This window comes from Mauremys mutica, chromosome 13, assembly GCF_020497125.1.
Source record: "Mauremys mutica isolate MM-2020 ecotype Southern chromosome 13, ASM2049712v1, whole genome shotgun sequence".
In the NCBI taxonomy this organism is placed as follows: Eukaryota; Metazoa; Chordata; order Testudines; family Geoemydidae; genus Mauremys; species Mauremys mutica.
In genome coordinates, this window is record NC_059084.1 from 313,896 (window position 1) to 340,179 (window position 26,284).

A 26,284-nucleotide genomic window follows, 5' to 3' on the forward strand; every position below is an offset into this window, starting at 1 on the left:
GAACAAGAAATTGGAAAATTATGGCACTAATCCTGGAAATACTTGAGGACATGAGTAATTTCCCTCATGTGAATAGTCTCACTGATTTCAGTGGGATTAATCATGTTATTAATATGCATGTGCAGAATAGTTGGCAGGATTGGGGCCTAAAACTGTATTGTTAATCAAAGCTTTTCTTTTATAAATCCAAATGGCACAAAATCTTTGGCACTGTAAAGCAAAATTACTTCAGTGTTACCAATGAAAAGTTGTTTAGTACTTCAGTACATTAACAAAGTTAAAACTTGTGAACGTTGTATATACAAACTCACAAACATTGATATTAACATGAATATTTCATAATGTAACACATTCAACTTTAATTACAATCCATGATCAAAAATCACAGGCCAGTTACCAAGGAGTCCTAATATTTGCATTCCCTGAGGATGCCCTCTGTGCTTTCAGAATTGCTTGAGGACAATCAACTTAAGGTCTGACAAATGCATGGCTACCTTCCTTGTTTGTGATTGGCAGCTGCAAGGTGGTGGTTGCAAAATTGTTTAATCCCATTAAACCCACTCCTTCAGCTGGATTCACGTGCGCTGAGCACCATGAGAGTCAGTGGGGGTCCATGCATGTGCTGGGGTCTGCCCATGTGCAGTGCGTGCAGTATTGGGACCACAGCTGCTAATATGTTTTGGCATCTTTCTTTTAAAAACTTTTGAGAATAATTCTAGAATGCGTGTTACTGTGATTTTTCTTGCAAAGCTCTGCTTAACTTAAGCATACTGACTACATTTGTTGTCACAAAGCTAATCACATGGCATCATATTTTCTTTCACCTCTGACTGTATTATTAGTGATCAGTCAGATATTCAGATACATGTGGATGACTGGAGCTATTGTGCCTGTCACACAAGTAAGAAGCTTCTCCCTCAGTAGTGACTATAGCATACACAATAGATGCATTGTGCACATTACATCTAAAGACATTTCAACTCCTCTTGAATCACTTCATCCAGAAGATGTCCAGCCACTGCAAACCCTGAGGGAGGAGCATTGCCTAGTTGAAGCACTTGAGCTTTGATTTGTGGATATTTGACAAATTGGAAGGTGGTGCCAGTTTCCAATAGAGCTGGGTGAATAACTTATTTTGCAGTTCTGAAAAATGTAAAAATACTAGGTTTGGGTCCAGTCAAATCCAAAAATTGTGGGGGAAAAATTGGCAAATTGAAAAAATCAGTTTCAGGTTGAACTAAAGTCTTTTGACCAAAAATATTTTATTTGGGGCATTTTTAAGGGGATATGGAGACGATGGTGCATTCCTTTCTAACTCTTGACTCAGTGGTTGGGGCATGTAGCTTGGATGTGGGAGTCCCAGGTTCAGTTCCCTCCTCTATCTGAGATTTGAACATTGCAGGAGAGCACCCTAGCCACTGGGCTCTGGGATATTCTAGTCTGGGTCTCTCTCAGCCTTTCCTGTTGAAGCTACCGAGGGAAACAGTAGGGGCGAAGGACCTCCATGACTTTAAGATTAAGCTAGATAAGTTTATGGAGGAGATGGTATAATAGGATAACGGGCTTAGTCAATAGGTCAATTAAGTGCCAAACTGGTACTTAATTGGGTCAAATTGGGTCAATAATATGATATTCTTAACCTCTTTCAGAGGGTGTGGCTGGAGAGTCTTGCCCGCATGCTCGGGGTTCAGCTGACCGCCATATTTGGGGTCGGGAAGGAATTTTCCTCCAGGGCAGATTGGCAGTGTCCCTGGAGGTTTTTCGCCTTCCTCCGAAGCATGGGGCAGGGGTCGCTTGCTAAAAGAGTGGGTAGATCGGCTAATGTGGCCTGCATCTTGCAGGAGGTCAGACTAGATGATCATAATGGTCCCTTCTGATCTTGAATTCTATGATTCTATGATTCTATGATTCTATTCCATTGTGTAGCAATAACAAAATAGTTTTTGGAGCAGGAAATGAATTTTATAGTCTTACATTATTAATGATGAGGTTTTTTACTTGTTTGTATATTTAGTTTGTGGCATTTGAGGTTTTTTCTCTTAAAAAGCTTCAGCCCTGAAATGAAGCATCTCTGATCTTTGTTGTGAGAACATCACAAACTCAAATATGCCTTGACCATGAGTGCCCTGGCCGTCGGGAAACTGCAGATGACTGCATAACCGGGTGGTCAGGGCATTAATCTAGGATGCAGGAGACCAAGTTCAAGTTCATACTCCAATAACTATTTATACATAGTAGAATAGCTTCAATAGGAGAGAGGGAAACCCTCCCACACACCTCAGACTATCCCCCAGTCCAGTGGCTAGGGTGTTCTCCTGTCATGTGGGAGATCCAAGTTCAAATCTCTTCTCCACATCACGCACAATGGGGAATTGAACCTTGGTCACTGTGACATGCCTGGGTATAAGTCAGACCATTGAGGAGCTGTGTGACTCCCTTCCCTGTAACCTGGGGTGCCTTACATTGTCTTGCTGTTATAGTCTCCAACCTAGACTGCTCACAAGCAGCCACCAGCTTGCAGGCCACTCCCAGATGTGTCTCTGTAACTGCAGCATGCTCATCACCTGGCTTTCACCAGCCTTGGTTATACTGTAGGGTGACTCTGACATACTCCCGGTCTAGTACTTTGCCCCAGAAATCATGGAATCATAGAATATCAGGGTTGGAAGGGACCTCAGGAGGTCATCTAGTCCAACCCCCGGCTCAAAGCAGGACCAATCCCCAACTAAATCATCCCAGCCAGGGCTTTGTCAAGCCGGGCCTGAAAAACCTCTAAGGAAGGAGATTCCACCACCTCCTTAGGGAACCCATTCCAGTGCTTCACCACCCTCCTAGTGAAATAGTGTTTCCTAATATCCAACCTAAACCTCCCCCTCTGCAACTTGAGACCATTACTCCTTGTTCTGTCATCTTCTACCACTGAGAACAGTCTAGATCCATCGTCTTTGGAACCCCCTTTCAGGTAGCTGAAAGCTGCTATCAAATCCCCCCTCATTCTTCTCTTTTGCGGACTAAATAATCCCAGTTCCCTCAGCCTCTCCTCATAAGTCATGTGCTCCAGCCCCCTAATCATTTTTGTTGCCCTCCACTGGACTCTTTCCAATTTTTCCACGTCCTTCTTGTAGTGTGGGGCCCAAAACTGGACATAGTACTCCAGATGAGGCCTCACCAATGCCGAATAGAGGGGAATGATCACATCCTTCGATCTGCTGGCAATGCTCTGTATGTTGTGCATTGTCCAGCGTCCTTGCAGACAGTCCAGAAATATTAAGTTTGTTAATCCTTTAAGACAAATTTATTAACTACAAAGAGAGAGATATTAAGTGAGTACAAGCAATGAGGCATAAAAGCAAGAAACGGTTACAAGAAAAATAAGGATGAAACACTTAGTGGTGCTTAAGACTATATCTACACTACAGACCTTAAGGCACAGCTGTACCGCTGCCGCTGTGAGGTCTCCCATGTAGCCTCTCTATGCGGCTGGGAGAGAGCTCTCCTGTCGGCGCAATTAAACCACCTCCAACAAGTGCTGTGGTGGTGGGAGACGCTCTCCTGCTGATGTAGCGCTGTGCACACCAGCACTTCTGTTGTAACTTATGTCGGTCAGGGGTGGGGGGTTTTGTTGTTTTTTTTCCACATCCCTGACCGACACAAGTGCTAGTGAAGACATAGCCTAACTTAACAAACAATGTTAAATTTAAAGCCATGTTTTCTCACCACATGTTCTCAGCAGTTTTACTGACCAAACTTCTTAGGTCAGGACCCCTCCTGCAATCTAATGGCTGCTTCCTTTGTCCTATCATAGACAGTGAATTGATGGGCATGGGTGTGGGGGATACCTTGGGGTGTCTTCCCCTTCTTTTATAGTTCTGTCCCCCTTTGAGAAGCATTTCCAGCTGGGAGCAAGGTGACAGGCAGTCTGTGTGGAAGGAAACTCATGCGGTTTCTTTGCTAAGATGTAGATTTTTTTATTTTTATTTTTTTTTTGCCCCTGCCTCCTTTCCTGTCAAAGCATGGCCACTTAGCAGGTAATGGTCCATCAGCCTTGTTTACACCTGGCTGAGGTATCAGTTTGCCCTTTGTCTCTGAGGAATTGGTTGGTTATTTCCCAGACTTCTCTGGGAAACATACTTGTAGTCAAGATCTCAGCTTTTGTTTATAATTTCACATATTGCACCACTATGTGCATGTTGCCATGATATTGATAAGCAAATTATGAGTTTTTAAATACCTCAAAAGGCATGCCATGTACAAACATTTTACAATTGTGTGTAGGGTGTGAACCCAAGGGTGTATTCTATCACAGTGGCCCACGTCCCAGGTAAGTACCCAGTCACTGGCTGCTAAAAGTTTTATAAGGAGGGCATCACCACTTTATTTTTCAGGAAATAAACTGTTTGCTCGAAATATTTCGCTGAGCTCTAGTTGCAGATATAGCACTGACTATTTGCTTTATTGAGTTCATGTTTGAGTTTATGTTCTCAACAAAATATACTAGCAAAGATCAGAGATGCTTCATTTCAGGGCTGAAGCTTCTTAAATAAACCTGAAATGCCACAAACTGTTAGGATACTAATTATATAAACAAGTACAAAACATCATTATTAATAATGTAAGACTATAAAATGAGGAGAAAGTAAAGAACTAATAAAATGTAAATAAAATATCTCATTTTAATTTTTTTAATTAAATTTTTAAAAATCTAAAACTTTTTAATCATGATTTTTATTCACTTCCCACCAGGGAGCCAGCTGCTGCTCCTGTCTCGTTTGCTTCATGTCTTCACTCTTTTTATTTTTGTATGTTTAACTCTGTGCCACACATGGGGCTGGCTACCATGCCCCCTCCAGCTCCTCCCCCGACCTGAGTGACCCACCACAACCTCTCCCATTGTTCAGCCTTTCCCATGGAGCCTCCTTGTCCTCCTCATGAAAAGTCTAGGCTCATGAGTCAGGGCCTGTAATTTTACAACCCCCAGCTCCCATAGCCCAGAGCTTGAGGCTCTGGCCCCTGAGTCCCAAGAGCTGCATTGCCCAGAATGTGGATGCTGCTTCTGGCAGTTGCTGCAGTTTGAGTTTCTTCAGAGACTGAGGCCAAAGGTTGTTGGGCTTGAGGATGGTTTGTAAACTCTTGATACAGTGTCCCAGAAGAAATAGTGTGGACCATGTTTGGGAGCATGTCATAGTGTATTTTCCCCTGACTAGAGCAGTTTCTATCCGTCAGTTCAGTGGTGCTCTGAGCAAAGCTAGATGATGTGGTGGTAAAAATAGTTGGGTCCTGTCTGAGGAGCTGCACCAGCGCAGCTCCTGCCTCCAGATATCCTGGAATAGATGGGGTGAAGTGACAGCCTGTAATATTCCTCCCCCTGTTCTGCAAACACTAGCTGCTGCTTTCATCTCCAGTTCTCCGTGTGTCTCTGTCCCTGCAGCTCAAACCAGGAGATTCAGACGTATGCCATTGCCCTGATCAATGCCCTCTTCCTGAAGGCGCCTGAGGACAAGAGACAGGTCTGTGACCTCCTTTCTGTAGCCAAAGCCCCGGGCCTGATTAATGGCTGACCTCAGATGTTGCAGGTGCCAAACAAGTAAAGTCCCTCTGTCTAGGCAGAATGGGGCCCAGACTCAGCCAAGCTCTTTCTATTGCTGTGGGACTCTCTTGCAGTGGTTCAGCCTGGGGGAAATGTGGCGATTCCAATAGAGAGATTGACTGGAGCAGAAGGCTGCTGGTGTGGGGCATGCCCAACAGGACAATGGGGTGTTGCTGGGGGGAGAAGCATAGCGCGATTGTGTGTAGAGCATGGACACCCTTTGGAGAAACTGAGTCCTGTGGAAATGCCATGTGGGAGTGCAGCACGGGGTGGGGAAGTTAGGAGCCCCATGGGACTGTCCAGCATGCACACACAATCTGAGTCCCGTGGGCGTGTCCCCATAACATGCATAAGAAAAGTAAGATCTCTGCTCTGCTTGAGGCGCCCCAAGATCTTAGCTAGATGTGGGGTGTGCATGCATCTGTGTTGTGAAGCTTTGCTCTGTTAACTCTTCCTCCTCCAGTGCCCTGTTTGTGCCCTTTGCTCTGGGCTCTGAGCTAACTCCTCTGTCTGCTTCTCTTTGTGCCTTTTGCTTTCTGCCAGCAGGACAAGCTCCTTAACCCGCTAGACCTGCCTGTTACTGTAAGTAACTCCAGCCCTGGGGGAGGGTCAGATGCCTGCTGAGCTGTAGGCATCCTAGGTAGTTAGCCTCCAGCTATCTGTCCTACTGCCAGAGGTGCTGCATGGGGATTGGAGGTGAGGGGTGGTCCGGGGGATGGTGCTGGAGGAACCCATAGGGAGGGTCTGCTTGACTTTAGCTGGCATAGAGGATATTTATAGCGATGGTCCATAAAGGGGTTGTTTGTGCTGGGGAAACTTTTAAAACCCGTTCAGCTAAATCAATTTTAAAACCAGAACCAGTTCAGTAAAAACAGGCCAAGCCACCTTCAACAGCCTAAAACTGAGTCTGTGCTACAGCTCTGATTGGTTTTAAAATAGGCTAGGGGTGTGGCTACACTTGCAGATGTAGAGCGCTGTGAGTTAAACCCGCCTTTGGAGAGTGCAGCAGGGAAAGCGCTGCAGTCTGTGCACACTGACAGCTGCTTGCGCACTGGCGTGGCCACATTTGGGGCACTTGCAGAAGCATTGGGAGCGGTGCATTATGGGCAGCTATCCCAGCATGCAAGTGAGTGCAACGTGCTTTTCAAATGGTGGGGGGAGGGGGGAGTGTGACAGGGAGTGTGTTGTGTGTATGTGGTGGGGGAGAGAGTGGGTTTTGGGGGGGGCTGAGAGCATGTCACCATGCTGGCTTGTAAGTTCAGACAGCTGCAGACCTCCCGCTCTCCCCCGCCTCTCTCTCACACACAGCATTCCACACTAATGGCTTGCATGCCAGCTGTTAGAAACGGAGCTTTGAAGGGGCATTTCCGCATTCCTACAAGAGTTCAAAACTGTGACAAGAGTGGCCACTTGACTTAAGGGGATTATGGGACGTTTCCAGATGCCGGTCAGAGCGCAATAACGCAACACCTTGTTCACACTGACGCCCGCGCGTTGTAGCCAAGGCGCAGCAAACGTTATTCCTCTCGCTGAGGTGGAGAACCAGTAGCGCTGTAGCCGCGAAGTCAGAGTGCTCTACATTCCTTGCCAGTGTGGACGGGGAGTGAGCTAGGGCGCCCGGGGCTGCTTTATTGCGCTATAACTCACAAGTGTAGCCAAGCCCTAGAAAACTTGCTATGTAGACAACACCTTATGATAGCAGAGGTGAATGGGAACATTCACAGTACTCAGTGCTGATGCTCTCAGGTTGTAGTGTATGTCATGCCTGATCTGGGGCCATCCCTTGAGCAATTGTGCCCTAAGAATACACTTCAGCCTCCAGCTGTCTGCCTCAGGATTGTTGCTTGTGTCCCACTGCCCATGCAGTCATGGGCAGTGAGTTCCATACCTACATGGTGCCCAGGCCCCAGCAATACTCAGAGCCCAGGGGCCCAGCTCCACCAATGTTTGGGGACGGATCTCCCTCCGCCCCCCCCTGCTGCCCCCGCACCTCCCCTGAGTGTCCCCCGGCCCCCCCTTGCTGGCCCCATGCATGTCCCGGGCCCTGGAGGGAGCAGAGCATCCCTGCCTCTTCTGTGCAGCTTGCCTCCCTGCAGCAACTGCTGCCCCAGGGTCCTAGTGCCCCCCATATCAACTGCCAGGGCAGACTGACTCTGAGACGACCTTTCCCTTTTCCGGCGGGGCCCTCCAGCAGCACAGCCCCCCGTCCTGTCCCCCCCACAGTCACTGCTCCTGCCCCATTCTGGGCAAGGAGGCAGCCCATCCCCCACCCCCAGTGAGGCTACAGTCAGGGGCAACAGCAGGGGAGGAGGCACACGCAGCACCCCCTGGCACCCACCACGGGGGAGGCGAGGGAGCTTCCTGGACCTGAGAGGGGCCCTAGGAGCACATGCAGTGACAGTGTGCTGCTGGGGGGGGGCGGGAAAGGAGGGTTCCTCCCCCAGAGCTCACTGCTGCCGGCAGGGAAAGGGCTGGGGGGAGTCCTCCTCTCTGGCCCCTGTCCCAGAGCAGCCTGCCTGCACCCCAAACTCATCCCCAGCCCTGCCCCACCCCAGAGCTCACACCCCCAGCCAGAGCTTTCAGTCCCTCACACACCCTAACCCTCTGCCCCAACCCTGAGCCCCCTCCAACACCTCAAACCCCTCATCTCCAGCCCCAGACAGAGCCCTCACACCCCCTGCACCCCCACCCTCTGCCCTAGCCGTGAGCCCTTCCCACACACCAAACACCTTATCCCCGTCCCAGACAGAGCTCTCATTCCGCCGCACCCTAACCCTCTGCCCCAGCCCTAAGCCTCTCCAACACCCCAAACCCCCCAGCCAGAGCCCTCACCCCCCACACTCCTACTCTCTCCTTGAGCCCCTCCCACACCCCAAACCCCTCATCCCCAGCCCCAGACAGAGCCCTCACACCCTACACCCCTACCTTCGCCCTGAGCCCCTCCCACGCCCTAAACCCCTCATCCCCCTGAACCCTAACCATCTGCCCCAACCCTGAGCCCCCTCCTGCATCATGAACCCCTCATCCCCAGCCACAGCCCTCACCCCAACCCTCTGCCATAGCCCCCTCCCACGCCCCAAACCTCTCATCCCCAGCCCCAGACAGAGCCCTCACCCCCTACACCCCTACCTTCGCCCTGAGCCCCTCCCACGCCCTAAACCCCTCATCCCCCTGAACCCTAACCATCTGCCCCAACCCTGAGCCCCCTCCTGCATCATGAACCCCTCATCCCCAGCCACAGCCCTCACCCCAACCCTCTGCTATAGCCCCCTCCCACACCCCAAACCCCTCATCCCCAGCCCCAGACAGAGCCCTCACACCCTACACCCCTACCTTCGCCCTGAGCCCCTCCCAAACCCCTCATCCTCCTGCACCCTGTCTGCCCCAACCCTGAGCCCCCTCCTGCATCATGAACCCCACCGCCCTCACCCCACCCCCTGCCATAGCCCTTAGCCCCCCCACACCCCAAACCTCTCTTCCCCAGCCCCACCCCCTCCCTCCCCAAACTCCCTCCCAGAGCCTGCACCCCAGACCTCCTTCCCCACCCAAACTCTCTCCCTGAGCCTTGGGCAGGTGGGGGGCTGAGTTTTGGGGGGGCACAGTTTGGGCGGGGGAGGTTCCAGGTACCACCAAAATTTCTACAAACCTGCCTCCCATGCATGCAGTTTAGAGTATGATTTAGAGACTTCTATTTGGTAGGTTCTCAAAGCGTTTTGCAGACTTTTGTAGCAGCAGAGAGCACTTTATTCTTGCTAAAAATGCAGCCCACCTCTGAGGTGGCTCTGTTGATGCTTTTAACAGCACTTGGCAAACATGATGTAATATTCTAAGACAGACAATGGGTGGGCTTACCATCTCAAATGGAAAGTTCACAGGTAATTCAGGGAGACAGAACGTAATTATGTGACTAGGAGTTTGGCCAAGATACCAAGGCTAATACCCAACTCATAACATTTCCAAGGGATCTTATGTTCTTATCTTTAACAACCACTTAAATTTTCCTTGCATCCTTCGTACACCGCCTAATACATTGGGGTCCTGGTCCACAACTAGGGCTCTCAGCACTACAGTAATAACAATCCAAAAGAGCACCCCAACCCCACAGAGCCCCTAGTACCATCCTGGGGCATTAGGGACAATACTGACTTGGAGAGGAAAGCGCCCCCTGCAGAGTCACCCTCACCATTCCCTGCAGCACAGTGTCCCCAGGACCATGCTGGAGCATTAGGGACAATATCAATCACTTGACAGTGGTTAGGCAGTGTGTGTGTGTGCTCACACTTCTACTTACTATGCTAATCAGGATTGTTTCACTGTCTCCTTTCTTTCCAACCATTTACCTGCTTTATCCATCTGTTGTCTCATCAGATATACAACCTGTAAGCCCTCTGGGGCAGGGACTCCCTTTATTTTGTGTTTGTACGGCACAAATCTCTAAGGACATTATAATAGAAATTATAAATAATAAGAAACCGTGCTAATTCAAGGGACAGTGTATCCTCTTTTGAACCACTTCCTGCAGCAGCTGGATGTTAAGACGTCTCCCATCCAAGTACTGACTCATTTTGACTATAGTTAGTGTGTGAGCCCTGCTGAGCTCACAGCTCTAGGTGGTTTGGCTATCAGCCAGAGTGTCACTCTGCTCTTCCTAGTGGTTCCTGTCTCCAGCAATATAGAACCAAAAGAGTGAAAACAAAGACCCTAGGAGCAGGCTGAAATGTACATTTTGCCATACTTCCTGTGTGGCCTGGAACTAGCAGGATCGGCTTGGGGAATTGGGACAGTGCAAGGGAGATCAGGAGGAGTAGGTTGCACTGGTGTAATTATTTAAGTATGATTTCATATTCAAATCCAATTCTGGGCTTGCCCAGCCTATGTTCACCGGTGTTCACAATGTGCAGGGATTCTGAAATGGACTGTTCCGCTGAATCCATTCCAGATGGCAAGTGGCCTGATAGGTACGCCTATCATAAGCCCATCCAAAGACCTTGCCCCAATAGCAAATTTCTGAAAAGCTCCTACCATTATATGAGCTCTGGCACAGCTCCACCTGCTACTGTAAACAGGTTGATGGTGTTTTAACCAGTATGTCATCTAGACCTGTGGAGAGATGGCAGGTTAGGTGATATATGCATGATGTCTGGTCAGCTGGCCATGTTGGTCCCAGACACACAGGTTTGCAGTAGACTCACGTGTCTGTCTGTTGGGATGAGGCACCTCCTCAGCATGTGTGATGTTTAAACACGTCTCACTTCTTTTTCTTTGGTAAATTTGAAAGAGCGCTGTTAGAGAGCCTTTGCTCCTCAGGCTGAGGTACAGGCTGAGGGAGTCACTAGGAAACAAAGCCACTGGAGCAAAAATAGCAACTGAAAACTTCATGCATGAAACTTATTTCCTTTCTATTTGTGTAACTCAAAATCAGCTCAGTGTTTTGTCCTCAAACTGCCCCTTAAAAATCACCTTTGAGGCTGAGACAAGGGAAATGTGAGCTCCAGAGGAAGAGTTCTGAGAAAGTGATAAGCTGTTGAAACAGGGGGAAATCTTGTGTCAGCTCGGAACATGCTGGCTGGGCTGTTTACCTGATTGCAGTAAGACTTTTGCAGACAAATACATTCCTGCACTGGTCAGAGTACACGGCCCCAGTTCACGGGTAGCTGGGACAGTCTTGGCCAGCAACACAGGCTAAGGCAGCCCAAGTAACACTCCATGCTGCCATAGCTCCAACAGGCTTGGCCAGCAGGAAACATCTAGGGCCAAGCTTCCTCCTGCCCCCGGACCTCCACACATCCTCTTGCACTGGTGGTATGCCAGTGCAAAGGGGCCATAGAGCGATAAGGAATTGGGCCCTTAGATCTCAGGGTGACCAGCGCTCTAAAGAGACACGGGTAGGGTGGAGGAATTGTCACATGGTGATTGTCTGTAATGAGTTATCTGTCCTACATGGTATGGGCTGTCACTGATCTGTCGCTCACCTTTTCTCTCCTTTCTGCAAGAGGTGGGTTCTGCTTTTGTTTTTCTCTCATATTCCTTTTATCTCTGAATCCCCAACAGGAAATGGCTAATGCGTTTGCCCAGAAGCACCTGAGGTCTATAATCCTGAATGTGAGTATGTGACAAATGACAGGGAGCTTCTCAGTCATTACTAATTGGAAACCTCGCTTATGCTGAGTTTAAATCTTGCTGCCTAAGGGCACCTCCAGGAATATGAGTCTGTTCAGAGTGGAATTGCAACCACTCTTCCAAGAGAGAGAAGAGAGTTTGCAGCATTTCCTCCTGGCATTAGACCAGGTCCTGTCAGGTATTGGATCTTCACGAACACGGGTATGGGCAGCCTGACTTGTGCCTACAGCAAGCAGCACTCAGTAGTTTTTCTTACTGTTCACTCTTGCCCCAACTCTTGATATTGCAGCATGTGATCAGAGGAAACCGCCCAATCAAAACAGAAATGGCGCATCAGCTGTACGTGCTGCAGGTCCTGACCTTTAACCTCCTGGAAGAGCGGATGATGACCAAGATGGATCCCAATGATCAGGTCATTGTTAGGGCTGCAGTGAGTGCACTGTAGAAGAACCCCCAGGGTCAGCAGGCTGGGTACAATTATGAGGGACAGGAGGTGCTGAAAGAGGGGAATTGATTCATGACTGGCTTCCTTAGCTCCACCTCAGCTGCAGGGAATGTTAAAAGCTGGAGTTCCCAATGGGTGTCACTGTAAAAAGTGCCAGTTCGATTCCTGGCACTTGGTCCATGTCCATAACATGAACTCTGGAGAGAGACAGGACTGTATGGTGTTGTGTAGAAATATTGCCCGTGTGATTGCTGATGCACTGCAATCTCCTTGCCTTCTGTCTCTCAGGCACAAAGAGACATCATATTTGAGCTGAGAAGAATCGCTTTTGATGCAGAGTCCGATGGCAACACCGTACCTGGGGGCGGGACAGAGAAACGCAAAGCCATGTACACAAAGGACTACAAGATGCTGGGATTCACTGTATGTATCCGGAGGGATTGCTGATGCCACAGTTTGCTAGAGGCAGCTTAAGAGTTCCTTGTTGGGGAGGGGAGAACAGAAGGAGGCCACAAAGTGAAAAGATCACACCCCATTTCTGTATCGGAGCCTAAGACATCTCCTAAGAGAGGAACTTTGCAGAGACAGGGCTCTCTGTTCGTATCCTTGTGAACTCACTGCTCAGTTAAAGCCAGTGATTAGGCTCAGGTCTCTTGGCATGATGCGCAAGGATCTTCTCGGAGGGCACAGATACTTGTGTGCGAGTCACATTTATCTCCACAGGAGCAACAAAAAACATTTCCAGAGACAATTTAGATAGGTGGCCACTCAAGTGTTCCCTGGGTGGATTGCTCATCTCAGGGGGAGGGTTCTGGGAGGGTTAGGGACCCCCTGCATGGGCAGATTCAGGGAGGCTTCTTTCAGGATTCCCTAGGACTAATGTGTTTGGGTTTTTCCTACACTCTACCCACAGAATCACATCAATCCAGCCATGGACTTTACCCAGACTCCCCCAGGGATGCTGGCTTTGGACAACATGCTCTACTTGGCCAAATTCCATCAGGACACCTACATAAGGGTATGGAGAGAAGGGTACCTCCTGCAAACATCATCACCCTGGTTTGTGCTGTCTCATGCATGTGCTCTCGCTCTCTCTCTAGATTGTCCTGGAAAACAGCAGTCGGGAGGACAAGCATGAGTGCCCGTTTGGGCGCAGCGCCATTGAGCTCACCAAGATGCTGTGTGAAATCCTGCAGGTTGGGGAGCTCCGTAAGTGCCTCCATCCCAATCCCTGGAACCTTTCTGCAGATGTGCTGTGTACTGGGAAGGTGCTCCCCTGAAATCACCCACAGGGTATACATTCTGTGCCCAAGGGCAGAGAGCCTGGAGCCTGCTTTCTTGTGATCCATGAGTGCTGCGACCAGGGTCTGTGCTCTCTTTGGTGAGTTAGGCTCCTCGGGCTGGAGTAGGGTTGTACAGGATCAGAGAACACTGTGGTAAAATTGCCTGCACTACAGCTCACCCAGCTGGTAGCACCAGTGCTGAAGAGCAGGTAAGAAATGTCCTTATATAGGCAAGGCCATGGATGCTTGGGGCCTCCTGAGTGATGTGTGAGAGTCAGGAGGGAAGCTCTATTCTGGGACTACAAGGATGACAGTGCTCAGCTCTTCTTTAGGTATGTGTCATTATGGATCCCACTATAGGTGTGCATGTACCTCATGCATGCAGCTCAATCTTTTTCTGAATAGCAATGTCTGTTGGGCCCCGTGTGTGCCCTGTGCAAGGGCATAAAAGGAAAAGAGACCACAGCCCTACCTTAGTTCCCTCTTGCCACCCATGGCAGAGACACTGAACTAAATGAGTGTCTGACTCATTACTCTTTCTTGAGCTTCAAACTCACTTCAGATTACTTTTATTCTGTGAAGGAATTCCTCTTCACTTTCTCGTTATTAACTTTGACTTGGACGTTGAAAAAAGGGGAAAGGATAGGGGGAAACCTGCCTTAAAGCCCCCGTGCACACAACCTGCACAGCACAGTTAGGCACTTCACACATGCTATAGGTTAAAACCCTGTCCATTGTGCGATGGTCTCATGTCCTTAACTGATGAGCACAACAGATTCCATTTCTGCCTTGGGGAAGGGCACATCTGCAACAAGTGCTCGTTCTGCTGTTCCTTCTCATCCAATATGTGAACGTGAAGAGACACGAGGCTCAAGTTACATCTCTTTGATCGATCCATGAATGATGCAGCCAATCCTGGAGATGACAGCTCCACCAAGCTGGAGTCGTGGAGGCTATCTCCAGAAACTGCTCCACTAACCACATACCCCTGCTTTCCATCACGGTGGGAAGAAGTCATCAAAAACTGTGCCAAGTCCACTGGTATCAGCCCCAAGATCTCCAAGACCAGGCATAGCACTGGCATAGATGGCCTTACTGCTCAATGCTTTAGCACTAACTCCAGGACAAAGAGACCCTGTACCAACAGACTGGCATGGATTCCAAGTGCAGCTTGGAGCATCCAGCAGTTTTATCCCGAAAAGAGGATTTGAAACATTCTTCCAAAGACAAATCTAACCCCTCCATGACGTTGAGGGCTGGGAGCAAGGTACAGACTATGAAGACAGCACAGGAGACAGCTGTACTTCTACAAATTTTGACACTGAGACTCACACCGGTACCGACATCCATGCCAGTCAACAAACCTTTCTGGTACCAAGATGCACCTTAAAGGAACTGCCATCACCTCTGCACTTGGGACAGACACCGGCACTGGAGGCCCCAGCACCAGACATACCCCCAGTGGTACTGCTGTTCACAGAGATGTACTTCTCTTCACCATATCCAGCCCATTCCTTCTCTCCTATTGCAGGTAGGGAACCCTCTTCCATCAGATCAGTATAAGGATCTGTCGGACTAGAACCCAGGTCTGTAGAGCTCAGGGCTGCAGTTCTACATCACCAGGGAGCCACCCAGAGCCCCATCCAAGGAGCATTGTGGAGATTAGGTGCTGTAGGAAGAACTGCCCACTGGGTCCAGAGCAGCAATAACCTGCAGCCTTTTGATTGGTCTGTGCTCACTATTTAACCCTAGAGGGTGCCCCAGGAAGTTGTTTAGGCAACCACACAGACCTCTGGCCTGCTGCGACTCCAGACCTCCCCTAGCTTTCTGATCTCCAGTCTCCGAACTCAGCCTGACTCTGACCCTTACTTTTGTCTGTTGATCCCATCTCTAGCGATTACTCCTATCCCTGCTCACTGACTACTCCCTCATGGCCACCCTTGACTGTGTGGACAGCAGCCCAGCCATAACCGCTAGGTCAAACCACTTACTCCTCTGTCTCTTACTCTCAGAAAAGGATCTTAGAGGGAGTTCCAGCAACATTCCTTACCAGGTACTGATGCATGACTGTAGTTGACCTGTCCACTGCCAATCTGACCAGTACCCTTATAATCTGCACCTTGACCTTACTGGCCCTCCTGGAGCCATCCACAGTCCAGGAGCAGACCCCTGTTGCATGTATAGGGGAAAAGAATGACATCTCAAATCACCACTGGGTCAACCTCCCCTCACCAGAACTAGGGGAAGCCCTTCATGAACAAGTCAGGGCAGCTTGAGATGCTCCAACTGTCCTCCCCACCAAAGGGGTCTTCATTTTCTCCTAATGAGGCACTTGCTTCAGCCCAGACACCAGCCATTGTTGACTTTAGAGCCTTCCAAGACGTGCTCTCGAGGATAGCTGAAACATCAGCTATTGAGATAACAGTGATCCAAGAGAACATGCACAAGCTGTTTGACATTTTTAGCTCCTCAGTGCCATCAAGGATTGCCCTCCTGATATAATGAGGGCATACTGGACCCAGCAAAGGGACTGTGGCATGCCCCAGTCTCGCTTTCCCCTGCCTGGAACTAAGAAGAAAAGCACTGCCACATACTGTTCAAGAGCTTTGAACATTTTTACATGCATCCAGCACCAGGGTTGATAGTAGTATCTGAAGTTCAGGAGAAAAGACCAGATCCACCAAGGAACTCCTAAAGATAAGGACCCCAGGAAATTAGACCTTTTTAGTCAGAAGGCACATTCATCTGCCTGCCTCCCAGGTGTGTATCATGAACTATAAGACCTGGTTCATGAAAGGAGTTTTTTAGAGGGGAAAGAGTGTAATTCTTCCACCCTCTTCCTATTTTGTCTCCCACAGGAATGCAGAGAAAAGCTCAGAGAAACCATGAGAGGTCCAGATGATAGCAAAAGACAGCGCTACAAGTAGCAGTGGACAAGTCTGGGATGGTTGCTAGTTCCATGACTATGGCAATCACAATGCACCAGGCTTCCTGGTTACAGGCACCTGTTCAGCAACCAGATGGCTGAGGCACTCCCACTCCCTCAAGGCTTCAAGGACAGTGCTGAGGTCCCTAGGGATCTACATCCCACCACCATATCAAAGCTCTTCCAACATCAGACCCTGCAAAGTCAAAGAGCACTCTCCCGTTACCAGGTACCAACCAGATACGCATTCAGAAAGCAGGCCTGTAGCTCCAGGAGCACCTGTCATCTTCCTCTGTCATGCAGCAGGTTTGATGGGGCTGTTGAGAACCACATCAAGACCATCCCAGAGCTGACATTGAGAAACCACCTCACCCACTTCCATCTGGTGTGGTCAGGAATTATACCAGCAAATGAGTGCTGGGCGTGCCCCATGTAATTATTTTCCTTGCCCCCTACCTACTCTCCTTCCCTATCCATCTTCATGGACCCCTCACAAGAGCCTGTTACAAACAAGTGGCCTTATTTCTTCATCTAGGATCCATAGGACAGGCTCTCGACTTTTAGGACACGTACTTCCACACAGCAATCCACCTGGGCCACAGAAGTACCTGAGATTTACAGTAGAGCCCAATCACTGCAAGTACACAGTATTGCCTTTTGGGTTCTTCCCAGCACCAAGAGTCTACAAAATGTGTTGCCACGATGGTGGCACACCTATGAGGGCAGCTATAACTAGATGACTGGCTGATCAGAGGCAGATCCTGTTAGGAAGCTCTGACCAGCCTCAGTTGTGCCCTTTCCCTGTTTGCGGAGCTGGGCCTCCTGGTGAATTACAAGAAATTTGTTTGTTTTTATCCCATCACAGATGATAGTTTATACGGGCCAGGATAAATTCCATGACAGCAAGGGCTAATATGCCAGAAGACAGTTTCCTCTTTTTCCAGTTATCACTGAACACAGTGAAATCACAACCAGCTATGATGGTACAGATTTGTCTTGCATTATTAGGCTATATGTCCCTGTGAACGTACCTGATGCTGCTTGCCAGAATTCATCTGAGGCCTCTACAGTTCTGGCTCAGGTAAGTTTACTCCTAGGCCAAGTACCTGATGAGCAGGAAAGGCCTACTACTACCTCATGTCCTCTTAGTGCTGGACTGGTGGCTGCATGCCTGCAAAGCCCAAAAAGGGATGCGGGTCAAAGTGACCCTGTTGCCAACTATGGCATTAGTTGACATATCGGGTACAGGCTGGGGAGCTCACTTAGGCCATCTACAGATACAAGGAGTCTAGTCCCCAGAGGACACAGAGCTGCGTATAAATGTTGTAGAACTCAGAGCAATTGGACTGATGTGTATAGCATTTCTCTCAGTCTTACGACATTCCATAGTGCAGACACTGAGAGACAATACATTGGCATTTCATTACATGGGGTGCCAGCTCTTTGCCTCTCTGCAAAGGAACGAACAAACTGTGGAAATGGTGTCATCTGCACAGCATAACCCTGGGAGCGCTGCACCTCCTGGGAGTTGTCAACAATCTGATGAACGTCCTGAGCAAGCAGCCCGTTACCAGTCACAAGGGTTGATGCAGGATTCTATCACTAGGTCGACTTTCCATCAGTGGGCGACACCTCTGATGTGTACCACCAAAGACAACACCAAGTGTCCAAACTTCTGTTCCAGAAAGGGCATGAGCCTTTGATCATTGCTGGATGTTTTTCTTCTGCAATGGAATCAAGATCTCGTATTGCCTTCCCACTAATTCCGCTAATCCCCAAGATTACTGGCAAAGACACACAGTACCAGGGCCATATTCAGAGCCCCTGTTGACTGAGGCAGTTCTGGCTGACAGACCTGTTGCAGGTGTCTGTGAAATCACCAGTCAGGCTGCTGGGCCAATTAGACCTTTTCTCACAGGGTCAGATTCTCTGTCTGGAACCAAAGTTCCTGCACTTGACTGCTTGAATGCTGGCTGGTTAAGCACCATGGTAAAGGATTGCTCCCTACAAGTTCAAGAAATCCTGGTACAGAGCAGGAAAACTGACTCCACCAAATGGAAAAAGTTCTCTGTATGGGCTGCCTGATACAGTCTAGACCAGAAGAGTCTCAACTATTTGCTGCAGTTAAAACATTCTGGATTGTCCTTTAGTTCAGTCAAGATCCACTTGTGGCAATATCAGTGTACCATCCACCGATACAGTTGCTCTTGATCTTCTCTTATCCACCACTATCCAAGTTTTTCAAGGGTCTCATGGCTACTTACCCACCGGTCAGGGAACTTATTCCCACATAGGACCTCAGCATCATCCTTTTAAGGCTGACGGAGCTCCCCTTTGAGCCCCTCTTGAAGTGTGCTATCCACCATCTCACTCTTAAAACAGTCTTTTTTTGGTGGCCATCACCCAAGTCAAGGTGAGATAGCTTCAGGCACTGATGCAGAACCCCTGTATGCTTCGTTCCATAAAGAGGATTGTATTAAGACTTCCTGCAAAATTAATTCCCAATATGGTTTCTGAGTTCAAAAAACAATCTATTACTTTATCTCTGGTCTTTCCAAAGCCACATTCCACCCAAGAGGTGAAGCTGCTGCACATTCTGGATGTATCAGAGTTCTCCAATATTATAGTGACGAGGCCACACTTTTTAGACTGCGTCGACATCTATTTGTGGCTGTGGCCAGCTTCTCCAAGGGGCAGGCTATTTCATCACAAAGACTATCAAAATGGGTAACTCAGTGTATCTCGTTATGTTACTAGCTGGCCACTATACCTTTCCCACTGACTGTTAAGACTCTCTCCACCAGAGCCCAAGCAACATCCGCCTGCTTTCAAAAGATGCCAGTTATCCAAAATCTGCAAGGCAGCTATGTTAAACAATCCATTCATATTTGTCAAACACTATGGACTGTACTTAGCTGCTAGATCTGATGTCAATTTGGGAGAGCAGTCCTCCAATCTCTATTTGACTGATGCAGCTGATACTTTTAATTCCCACCATTCTGAGGGGACAATGCTTGCCAGTCACTTATAGTCGGATCTACACTGACTGCTACTCAGAAAAGATTCCAAGCTTGCCACGTGAGGTGCATGCGAACCTACAGTGGGATCCACACTGATGAATCATGGTTACTGTAGGGTAAGAAACTGATCTTTTAATCATTCTTTATGGCACAGTGCAAATCACAGTAGGGGAAATAACATATGGAAGAAAGGGGAAGTTGATAGTAACTATAAATTAAAAATTAGGAATAGTAGAAAATTGATAAGAGAAGCAAAGGGACAGAAGGAGAAATCTGTGTCCAGCAGAGTTAAGGACAATAAGGAGGAGTTAAAGTATATTAGGAATAAAAAGAATCCTAAAACTGGTATTGGTCCTTTACTAGATGGGATTGTTAGTGTTATCAATAATAATGCAGAAAAGGGAGAAGTGTTCAATAAATATTTCTGTTCTGCATTTGGGGGAAAAACAGGTGATATAGTCATATCATATGATAACATTCTTTCTAATCCACTAATATCTCAGGAGACTGTTAAACATTTTTTAATCAGCAGAACCAGTTAATTTGCATCTATGAGTTTTTAAAGAGCTGGCTGAGGAGCTTGCTGGAAAGTTGACGTTGATTATCAATAAGTCTTGGAACACTGCAGAAGTGCCAGAAGACTGGAAGAAAGCGAATATTGTGCCAATATTTAAAAAGGGTAAACCGGATGACCTTGGTAGTTATAGGCTTGTCAGTCTCGCATCGATCCTGGGCAAAATAATAAAACCGCTGATACAGAACTCTATTAATAAGAATTAAAGGAGGGTAATATAATTTAATGCCAATCAACATGGGTTTATAGAAAATAGATCCTTTCAAACTAACTTGATATCTTTTTTCTTTTTTTTTTTTTTTTAATCACAGGTTTGGTTGGTAAAGCTAATACCGTTGATGTAATATACTTGAGTGCCATGAGACATTTTGATTAATTTTATATCGTTCTAATTTTTTTTAATGTGGCACACATTAAATAGATTAAAAGATGACTAACTGATGGGTCTCAAAATGTAACTGTAAACAGGGAATCATCATCAAGCAGGTGTGTTTCTAATGAGTTCCCACAGGGATTGGTTCTTGGCTTTACGCTATTTAACATTTTTATCAATTATTTGGAAGAAAACATAAAATCACTCTTTTCCGATTACACAAAAATTGGGGGAGTGATAAATAATGAAGAGGATAGAATCATAGGGTTGGAAGGGACCTCAGGAGGTATCTAGTCCAACCCCCTGCTCAAAGCAGGATCAACCCCAACTAAATCATCCCAGCCAGGGGTTGGTCAAGTCTGACCTTAAAAACCTCTAAAGATGGAGATTCCACCACCTCCCTAGGTAACCCATTCCAGTGCTTCACCACCCTCCTAGTGAAAAAGTTTTTCCCAATATCCAACCTAAACCTCCCCCTGCAACTTGAGACCACTACTCCTTGTTCTGTCATCTTCTACCACTGAGAACAGTCTAGATCCATCCTCTTTGGAACCCCCTTTCAGGTAGTTGAAAGCAGCTATCAAATCCCCTCTCGTTCTTCTCTTCTGCAGACTAAATAATCCCAGATCCCTCAGCCTCTCCACATAAGTCATGTGCTCCTGCCCCCTAATCATTTTTGTTGCCCTCTGCTGGACTCTTTCCAATTTTTCCACCACCTTCTTGTAGTGTGGGGCCCAAAACAACACACTACTCCAGATGAGGCCTCGCCAGTGCCAAATAGAGGGGAATGATCACGTCCCTCAATCTGCTGGCAATGCTCCTACTTATACAGTCCAAAATGCCGTTAGCCTTCTTGGCTACAAGGGCACACTGACTCTCATATCCAGCTTCTCATCCACTGTAACTCCTAGGTCCTTTTCTGATACAGCGTTATCTGGATAGCTTGGTTAAACTAGGTGCAACCAAATAATATGCATGTTAATACAGCTAAATGTATACATCTAGAAGCAAAAAATGTAGGCCATACTTACAGGATGGAGAACTCTATCCTGGAAAGCAGTGATTCTGAAAAAGATTTGGGAGTTTTGGTGGATAATCAGCTGAACATGAGCTCCCAGTGCAATACTGTGGCCAAAAGAGCTAATGTGATCCTTTGATGCATAAATAACTTCTCCTCCTACTCAGAATTCCCTTATTTTACTTGTCTATTTGGCACTGGTGTGACTACTGCTGGAATACAGTGTCTTGTTCTTGTGGCCAGAATTCAAGAACAATGTTGATAAACTGAAGTGGTTCAGAGAAGAGCCACAGGAATGATTAAAAGATTACAACATACCTTATAGTGATAGACTTAAGGAGTTCAATCTATTTAGCTTAAAACAGAGAAGAATAAAAGGTGACATGGTCACAGTCTATAAGTACCTACATGGAGAACATTTATTTTAATAATGGGTTCTTCAGTCTAGCAGAGAGAGGTATAACACGATCCAAGGGCTGGAAATTGAAGCTAGACAAATTCAAACTGGAAATAAAGTGTACATTTTTGACAGGGAGGGTAATTAACCATTGGGACAATTTACCAAGAGTCATGGTAGATTCTCCACCACTGGCAATTTTTATATCAAGATTGGATGTTTTTCTAAAAGACCTGCTCTAGGAATTGTTTTGGGGAAGTTCTAGTCTGACCTCCTGTATAACACAGGTCATAGATCAGTTGTTCCCCGAACTTGTTCTGCCACTTGTGCAGGGAAAGCCCCTGGCGGGCCGGGCCGGTTTGTTTACCTGCCACATCCACAGGTTCGGCCAATCACGGCTCCCAGTGGCCGCAGTTCTCTGCTCCAGGCCAGTGGGAGCTGCTGGAAGCAGTGGCCAGTAAGTCCCTCGGCCCACGCCGCTTCCAGCATCTCCCATTGGCCTGGAGCAGTGAACCGCGGCCACTGGGATCTGCCGAACCTGCAGATGGGGCAGGTAAACAAACCGGCCCGGCCTGCCAGGGGCTTTCCCTGCACAAGCGGCAGAACAAGTTTGAGAACCACTGGACTAGATGATCACAGTGATCCTTTTGACCTTAGAATCGATGAATAAGGTGCCTGAATAAAGCAGCAGAAGTAGCGGAGTATTGCACAGTGATTTTTGCTCACCGGTTAAAGAGACAGACTGATTCTCAGATCTGGACTCTGAAGTAATTTCCCCATCCCCAACATATACTAGCATGGGTCAGGGGAGGTAAACCATAGACAGGCTCATGTAGCCTTTTTTAAATTTATTTATTTAACTTGAATTTAGTAATTTTGCATTAAACTACCATGGGTTCAGCTCCTTTTGCTAGTTTCAAGCTCAGCAGAGTGAAAATCACCTCTGGTGCTTTTCTCAAATTTGGAGACTCCAGGAAAACATGAAGACCAAGGATAGTGGCCAAAGACACAATCACGAGTACAAAGTGTTATCTGTACTACAAGTTTTATTAAAGCACTAAGTAAAGTTAAAATTACCCATGCATATATAAATCCTACAAAAACTCATGCAATGACTAAGACTGTAGTCATATTCATATCCTCAAAGATATTCTAGCATCTGATGGATCTCTTAGCAGATGACCATTGATAGAGGGATGATTCCTGCTGGGGTTTCCCCATGGGGTTGTCCCTTGGGGATCTTCCCACTTTTACCCAACCAATTAACCTCTTCTATATTGTTGTTCTGATCACATATGCATGAGGGTTTTAACCCTCTTTTCTTTATCTGTACTTCCATACCCCATGAATACTGGGGTGTCCCATTTTTCATAGGTTGTTTCTTAGTTCCTCTTATTCTCATTAGCATCTATGTACAACATGTAACCTGCAGTCAGGACAGGACAGTCCATGTTACAATCAGGTGTCTTGTGGTCTTAGACAATACATGGTAGTTTATTGCAATCTAGTTTTCTGTAATATCACCCATTGGCACATCATTTACAGTAATCTTGTGACTTTACTGGCATAGGGTTATTCCTAGGTCACCCACTCATGTCAAGCATTCTTAAGTCTATGGCCTAATATGGCTAAGCTAAAATCTTACAGGCCTCAGGTCCTGCATTCCAGCCATGCTTTACTGATATACCTAATACAAACTCATCACTCCAAAATATTTGTCAATTTTATACTTCTATAATCCAACAATTTAAATCTATTTAGCATACATTTATTATTATATATGAAATAGCATATGAATTGACCATGACACCAAATATCACAATGATTAATGGATGATAAAATGAACTACTTGGCTACAATCATGTTAGGGTCAGAAGTGTGTATTACATACACTGTCAGGCTGCTCCAATTGCAACAAGTTTAGTTCTTCCCATGAGCTCCAGGACCTCCTACCCTGGCTGCTCGGACACTCTCACATAATTTCCTTCTCTGTCCCTGAAGCCAATGAGGGCCGGAACGACTACCACCCCATGTTCTTCACCCATGACCGAGCATTCGAGGAGCTCTTTGCCATCTGCATCCAGCTGCTAAACAAGACCTGGAAGGAGATGAGAGCAACGGCAGAGGATTTCAACAAGGTCAGGGGGATGGGAACCTGCCCTGGGAAGGGCTCTGTATTGGAGAGGGAGAGCGCACAGACAGACTCCTTACTCAGCAAAGTATGGAGCAGAGGGGAGGTGTGTACAAGTGCACATAGGAGTATGTTTAGGATACTGGTGAAGGAGGCAGCCCTGTGACCTCTGCTTTCCCTCCCCTGGGCCCTCAAAGCCCTCAGCTGGATGTGCCCCCGACCACACTCTCACTGTATCTGTCCCTTGCAGCCCTTGGCTGAATTCAGTCCTGAATCCCAGCTCCACTTGGGCAGCAGGAATGTAAGCTGCCTGTTATCTCCCGTCCCATCCCTCTAGGTGATGCAGGTTGTACGTGAGCAGATCACCCGGGCTCTGCCCTCCAAACCCAACTCCTTGGACCAGTTCAAGAGCAAGCTGCGCAGCCTAAGCTACTCTGAGATCCTGCGGCTGCGCCAGTCTGAGAGAATGAGCCAAGATGACTTTCAGTCACCACCCATTGTGTAAGTGCCTGACAGGGGCAGCTCTCTTCCTCACATACTCGTAGATTTTAAGGTCAGAAGGGGCCATTATGATCATCTAGTCTGACCTCCTGCACATTGAATTGCGGGCTGCTAACCCCAGACTCTTGTTTACTCAATTGTCTTTGATCTCCAGGGAGCTGAGAGAGAAAATCCAGCCTGAGATCCTGGAGCTGATAAAACAGCAGCGTCTGAACCGGCTGTGCGAGGGAAGCAGCTTCCGGAAAATTGGGAATCGCAGGAGACAAGGTGGGGCCTACTACAGCCTCCCGGTGTGGGAGCACTGAAGCAAATAGGACCAAGTAGCTTTACCAGTTGGCAAGGAAGGGAATGGATAGACAGGGTTGCTACACTGGCCAACAGGCTGGGATGGCACAGAGGTGCATACATACAGGAGACCGCAATCCTTGTCACAGCCAGCAGGTGGCACTGTAGAGATTGAGCTAGTGGGGCTATACAGGGCTATCATGGAGGCCTTGTCTGAATGACTCTACTTACGCCATGCTGTGCGTTGTGTTTTCCAGAGAGATTCTGGTACTGTCGTCTGGCTCTGAACCACAAGGTTCTACACTACGGAGACCTGGAAGACAATGCCCAAGGCGAAGTGACCTTCGAGTCGCTGCAGGAAAAGAGTAGGTCCATGTTATTGCTCTGACGCTGGCACTATGTGCAATGCCCTGTGCTCTGCCACCTAACGACCATAGGTACCAGTGGCTACAGCACTGACTGGTACTCAGGAGATCTGAATTCAGTTCCTGGCCCTTCCCCAAACTCCTGTGTGACCTTTGATGTGTCACTTGGTACTTCCCACTTCCAGGGGTTATGGGGGTAAGTTCATTTGTGTTTGAGGCTAAGACAGTCTGGTAATGGAGTCTGTAGAAAAGCCTGTAAACAGACAGATGGATATGGGGCCATGCATCTCTAACTTCAGGGTAAAGCCCCATCTCTTCATAGTCAGGGTTCCTCCTGTTGTGACTTTCCTGTTTCACTCCTAGTCCCTGTAGCAGACATCAAGGCCATCGTCACAGGGAAGGACTGTCCACACATGAAGGAGAAAAGTGCACTGAAGCAGAACAAGGTAACTGCTCTCTTCCTTTCTTTGGTACAGTCCCTTGGCTGATGAGCAGTTCTTGGAGGGGTGGAAGCAGCAGAAACAAGAGCTCTAAATGACAGCTGTCTATGGGAACCATTTACGCACAGTCCCAGCCTAAATCTGGGACCCCTACATCTCCTTTCCAATCCCTGGTCTCTTTGCTGTTTCACTCTGAGAACCGCTGCCCACCCAACTTCTTCGATGACTGGCAAGGTGTCCTGGTGCTAGTTGCACAGTGAGGAGGTGCCCGGGGCACAGGATTGCATTGTGGAGGTGTCCTGGGCTGCAGCTGGGACCCCCAACATTGTTGGTGTAGCAGAAAGGACTGTTATGATGCTTTATCTAGCTGATGATTAAAAACCTCTTCCTTCAGGAAGTGTTGGAATTGGCCTTCTCGATATTGTATGATCCTGATGAGACACTGAACTTCATTGCACCTAATAAGTATGAGGTAAGAAATGGAGCTGTCAAGTTGCAAAGAGGAGACAGGGAAAAACCAGTTCCCCGCAGGGTTTGGCCAAGATGTGCCAGTCTGACTGTTAAAAAATGTTGCCTAATGCTCAACCTAAATCTCCCTTGTTTGTAATATCATCCTGTTAAGACAAGTTCTAGCCCCTTTTACCACCCTGAATGACTTCCCTTAGTCCTTGGTAGAGGCGCCATCTTTCTAAGTTGCCGAGGGGTGCTCGACCCCCTCTCTGGAGCACCCATGGAGTCGGCGTCTATGGTCCTTGGCGTTGGCCATCAACAGGCTGTTCCTCACATGCTCTGAGACATGATGCCTAAAATTGCATTGTC

General features: G+C 47.7%; 1 protein-coding gene across 4 annotated transcripts in view; it reads left to right on the plus strand.

The window, feature by feature from the left end:
- Positions 1 to 26,284, plus strand: part of ELMO2 (engulfment and cell motility 2) — a 52,127-nt gene that overhangs the window by 24,064 nt on the left and 1,779 nt on the right. For 3 of the 4 annotated variants that reach the window (XM_044985226.1, XM_044985227.1, XM_044985228.1), the window contains exons 9-21: positions 5,429 to 5,507; positions 6,134 to 6,169; positions 11,639 to 11,689; positions 11,997 to 12,119; positions 12,441 to 12,575; positions 13,066 to 13,170; positions 13,253 to 13,361; positions 23,745 to 23,881; positions 24,212 to 24,375; positions 24,530 to 24,642; positions 24,918 to 25,025; positions 25,389 to 25,471; positions 25,860 to 25,937. In XM_044985226.1, coding sequence (XP_044841161.1) covers positions 5,429 to 5,507; positions 6,134 to 6,169; positions 11,639 to 11,689; positions 11,997 to 12,119; positions 12,441 to 12,575; positions 13,066 to 13,170; positions 13,253 to 13,361; positions 23,745 to 23,881; positions 24,212 to 24,375; positions 24,530 to 24,642; positions 24,918 to 25,025; positions 25,389 to 25,471; positions 25,860 to 25,937 — 1,321 coding nt within the window. The remainder of the gene's footprint in view (positions 1 to 5,428; positions 5,508 to 6,133; positions 6,170 to 11,638; positions 11,690 to 11,996; positions 12,120 to 12,440; positions 12,576 to 13,065; positions 13,171 to 13,252; positions 13,362 to 23,744; positions 23,882 to 24,211; positions 24,376 to 24,529; positions 24,643 to 24,917; positions 25,026 to 25,388; positions 25,472 to 25,859; positions 25,938 to 26,284) is intronic. The other variant, XM_044985229.1, reaches the window with a different exon arrangement.